The sequence below is a fragment of the Triticum urartu genome, chromosome 5A (assembly GCF_056163025.1).
Source record: "Triticum urartu cultivar PI428250 chromosome 5A, HENAU_Tu73, whole genome shotgun sequence".
Taxonomy (NCBI): domain Eukaryota; kingdom Viridiplantae; phylum Streptophyta; class Magnoliopsida; order Poales; family Poaceae; genus Triticum; species Triticum urartu.
In genome coordinates this window covers 257,576,304-257,580,773 of record NC_141877.1, presented here as the reverse complement: position 1 = coordinate 257,580,773, position 4,470 = coordinate 257,576,304, and the positions used below count along the sequence as shown (strand labels likewise).

Here is a 4,470-nt window from a genome sequence, read left to right as displayed (position 1 = left end):
ACCCCCGTCCTGCGGTGTGTCGAGGGAACAGGCGCGGAGCTAGCAAGATAGCCCGGCAAGCCTTGTCGGGCAACCAGTGATGTGACACTAAGTGGTGCATTTAATGGACCCTGTCAGCCCGCAGAGTTAGGTATGATAGCACTGTTCTCTATCATATCAGTGGATAATGACTACTTTGCAATTGTGGTGACCCCTTAATCTATAAAAGGAGGCCCATGGCACCCGTAGGAAGGGTTGGAAAGCTGACAAACCCACACGCACATGCGCGCGTAGTCGCTACCGCCCCAAGGCAACCCCTGCCGGGCAAGTGTACTATGCTTCACCACCTCCATTCCACCATCAATCCACCAAAGCAGGAGTAGGATTTTACGCCTCACGGCGGCCCGAACCTGGGTAAATTGCTCGTGTGCTCTCTACTATGCTGTCGTGCGCTGGTCTGCTCTTTGCGCAACACGATGTCCCCCTGCCGAAACAGCAAGGGGGCTCCTGGTCCCATAGGTGGCTGTGGAAATCCCGCGACATGAACCTTCATCTTGGAAAGTATCCAACGGTTGCGCATGTTGGATTGGAATAGAACTATCACAACTATTGGGTTGATGTCTGGTATATTTCTGTGGACTTGGCTAAACCTCTACATGTACTTCCGTAGAGTCTCTCCTTCCTTCTACGAGAGAAGCTGCAAATCGCTGGGCCGCCCTGGTTCTTGATGGCCTCCCATGAAGGAGCCAAAGAACTCATGGCACAGGTCAGCCCAGGTCGAGATGTAGTTCTCTGGCAGATGCATCAGCCAAGACCTCACGTTTGGCTTGAGTGCCAAAGGGAAGTCGTTGGCAAAAACCTTCTCATCCCTTCCCCTGGCAGCTTTAACAGCGATGATGTAGATCCTCAAGACCTCTGCCGGGTTCAGTCTCTCATCATACTTCTCTTGTATCTCTGGCTTGAACGTGCGAGCGGACAACCAGCGGACTTGTCGCACCTGACGGGTGAAGGCAGGGCACCCAACCTCGAAGGGTGGGTACCTGCCTCCGCCGAGCGCATGCTAGTCGACATTGGGGCCATTGCGCCCATCTGACTGGTGGTAGTTGTTGCGGCGTCTCGTGATGGTGACGCGCGCGCCCTCCCTCTACCTGTCCTCGGTGGCTCGCCGTCGGCCTTGACAAGCTCTTGGTCACGCAGCCCTCATGTTGGTTGCCACGGCGGGAATTGCACCCTTTAGCATGGCCAACAACGTGGGCTGCCATCATCATCTGGGGAGGTCGTGACGGGCCAGCTCGCTGTGAGCCTCCAGCACCGGCAAAGCCAATCAGGCTCTGAATGGTGGCTCTCCACTCATCCATCTGATTTGCTGCCGGTAGAAATCTTAGCAGCAACTAGGCCAGCGCCATGGCCTCCGAAGCGGTACTTGGCATAGGTGAGGATGCTGTAGAAATGCACTGTCGCCCAGCTCCCAATGGTGCCGGCAGTGGCTGGACCGGGCTCCCGCCGTCCGGAGCCAGTCACTTGGATGGCGTGGTGACGAGGTAGTGGCGCGTGCGCACCAATGACCCCGTCCGGAGCATTGGTTGGGCCAATTTGCTCTAGGGGTGGTGCATGTCCTGCGACCGTGCCCACGGTGGGGATGGCCAGAGGATTCTGATTCGCTTCAGGGCGAAAGCTACCAACATGGTCGTGCCCCTCGGTTGGGCGGGGAGGGACAAAAGGAATAATCTCTCTACCCGTACCTCGCAGAGCGTGGCTGCCGAGATGTTGTTGGTGCTCTCCCTCTCCGGTGCCTCCCGTTCCTGCTTCGGCCACGGGGGAGGTGGTGACAATGCCGCCTGCGTTGACCACATCCCCTACAGCGTCCACATCCTCATGTGTCCCCGCATTCCCCACGGTGACGGCGGTCGCGGGCGGTGGGGCCTTCGAGGTGGACGGGTGAGTTGCGACACTGGGCTTCTTCTTGGGCATCATTGTTGATGGAGCCGTCGATGACAAAAGTGGCGATGAAGATGACGCGCTACATACACTCCTCAGGTTCGCGCAAGTGAACTCCCCTACCTGGCGCGTCAAAGATGTCGTGGGAAACCACGACCACCTATGGGGCCATGATCCCCTTCTGGTTCGGCGGGGGGATGGACACGCTGCACAAAGAGCAGAGAAGCGTAACACAGCATGACAGAGATCACACGGGCAGTTTTACCCAGGTTCGGGCCGCCGTGATGTGTAAAACCCTACTCCTACTTTGGTGGATTGATGGTGGATAATGGCGGAAAACGTGGCGCTCTTGCCCGACAGGGGTGCCTCGGGGCAAGAGTGGCTACGCGCGTATGAATGTGCGAGGGTCCGAATCCTCTCTACGGTTGCCATGGGCCTCCATTTATAGATAAAGGGGTCACCACAGTGGCAAATCAGTCTTCTACACAATGATTAGATAGTGCTATCATACCTAACTCTGTAGGCGGATAAAGCGCATTAAATGCGCTGCTCAGTGTCACATCATAGTGTGCTCGGCAAGCCTTGCCGGGCTGTTTTGCCAGCTTCGCGCCTGCTTGCTAGACACATCTCAGGATGGGTGTCATCTAGAGGTGTTTTCCATAGAAAGTGGCTGCCATCTGGCAGTAAGCAGCCACTTAGTCACTTAGGGGCTTGACACCACATTGATCGATGATTTGCGTCGCTATGAATTGGAGCAGTGGAGCTTTGTCGGGGCAGTCCGCCCTTGCTGTTCCCGGCAAGCCTTCCGGGGTGGTCTGGTCGCTTGTATTCAGGGCAATCCTCGTCCTCGCCAGGCTCACCTGCCTGGCAAGGGAGGTTTTTCCCTTAGTGATATCTTGTTTCTCTGGCTCATCTTGGTCTTCTTGATCTGCACTTTGATCATTCAAAGAACTGATCTCTTGTGCTTTGTCTGAACTTGGGTGCTGCAATCTTGTTCTTAGGCATGTGCACAGTCTGGGCAACAAACCCAGGGTTTGTTGTACTGACACCCTCTCTCTCGGTGGCGCCGGAGCACTGCAGGGGCAATCATCATGACGGCGATCTACTCCAAAGACTCTGTCTCCTTCCCAATCTATATTCAGCGGTCCACTCTCCTGCAACCCACTGTAACCTCTACTTGAACATGTTTCTTTATGCTTCGTATTAATATCCAATACTATATTGCCATCCTATGATGTTTCAGTAGATCTATTTTGTCCTATGGGTTCATCATGATCTTGGTTGGTATGAGTGTATATTTCATTATGGTGCTGTCCTACGATGCCCTTTGTCTCGCGCTAACATGAGGGGTCCCTGCTGTAGGGTGTTGCAATATGTTCATGGTTCTCTTATGGTGGGTGGCGTGAGTGATAGAAGCACAGACCCAAGTTTGGTGGTTATGGCGCATTGGAGTAAAGAGGACTTCATACTTAATGCTATGGTTGGATTTTACCTTAATGATCTTTGGTAGTTGTGGATGCTTGCTAGAGTTCCAATCATAAGTGCATATGATCCAAGTAAGGAAAGTATGTTAGCTCATGCCTCTCCTTCATCTAAAATTGCAAGAATGATTACTGGTCTAGTTATTGATTGCCTAGAGACAATTCCGCAAATCCTATCACCACTCTTCCACACTGGCTTTATGAAATTGTACTTTATTAAAACAGAACCTAATTTTTATTTCCAAGTTATTTATTATCTTGCAAACCTATCCACCCCTACAAGGTACTTCTGGTTTTATTCTTGTTCTTGGTAAATCAAATGTCAAGCGTGTGTAGAGTTGTATCGGTGGTCGATAGAACTTGAGGGGATATTTGTTCTACCTTTAGCTCCTCGTTGGGTTCAACACTCTTATTTATCTAAAAAGGCTACAAACGATCCCCTATAATTGTGGGTTATCATGCATCCTGGCATCCTAAGGAAATCGTAGCCATGATGGCAACCGCCATGAACCTGGCAATGGCAAGGTACCCCAGGATGGCGTTGTATGAGAGGCTGATGTGGGCCACATCAAAGTCGATGAGCTCGATGTGGTATTTGTCACGCTTGCCAAAGGTGACTGGGAGGCACACCTGCCCCAGGGCGGCGGTGGAACCGTCGGTCAACCCAGAAAACAGCATGGTGGGCATGAGCTGATCATAGGGCAGCTGAAGCGTCTCAAATGTCTCAACAGAGAGAACATTGAGCTCAACGCCACCATTGATGAGAGTCTTGGTGACAAGGACGTTGCTAATGGCGGGCGTGCAGAGCATCGGCAGCGGGCCTACGGCGGCCAAACACTTGAGGTGGTCCTTGGAGTCAAAGGTAATGGCGTATTGCGACCACCTGAGGGGACACGCAGCCTCAAGCTTCGGGAGGGCCGCGTTCACCTCACGAGAGAACCGCTTGAATACGTGGTTTGAGTTAGGGGCCTAGGCACCACCGAGGATGTAGGCGATGGCATGGGGTTTCTGGAAGCCCCCAGCCACATCATCCTATTGGTTGTCGTCATTTCTCCTTGGCGGTGGCGGCAAC

The 4,470-nt window shown here is 53.2% G+C and overlaps 1 protein-coding gene across 1 annotated transcript; it reads right to left on the bottom strand.

Annotated features, from left to right (window-relative positions):
• Window positions 1-2,077: 2,077 nt before the first annotated feature.
• LOC147970975 (uncharacterized) lies at window positions 2,078-4,208 on the bottom strand. Its single transcript, XM_087523759.1, has 2 exons — window positions 3,910-4,208; window positions 2,078-2,123 (listed from the first exon to the last, which is right to left on the bottom strand). The coding sequence occupies exons 1-2, from the start codon at window positions 4,206-4,208 to the stop codon at window positions 2,078-2,080; spliced, it is 345 nt and encodes a 114-aa protein (XP_087379885.1).
• Window positions 4,209-4,470: the final 262 nt, after the last annotated feature.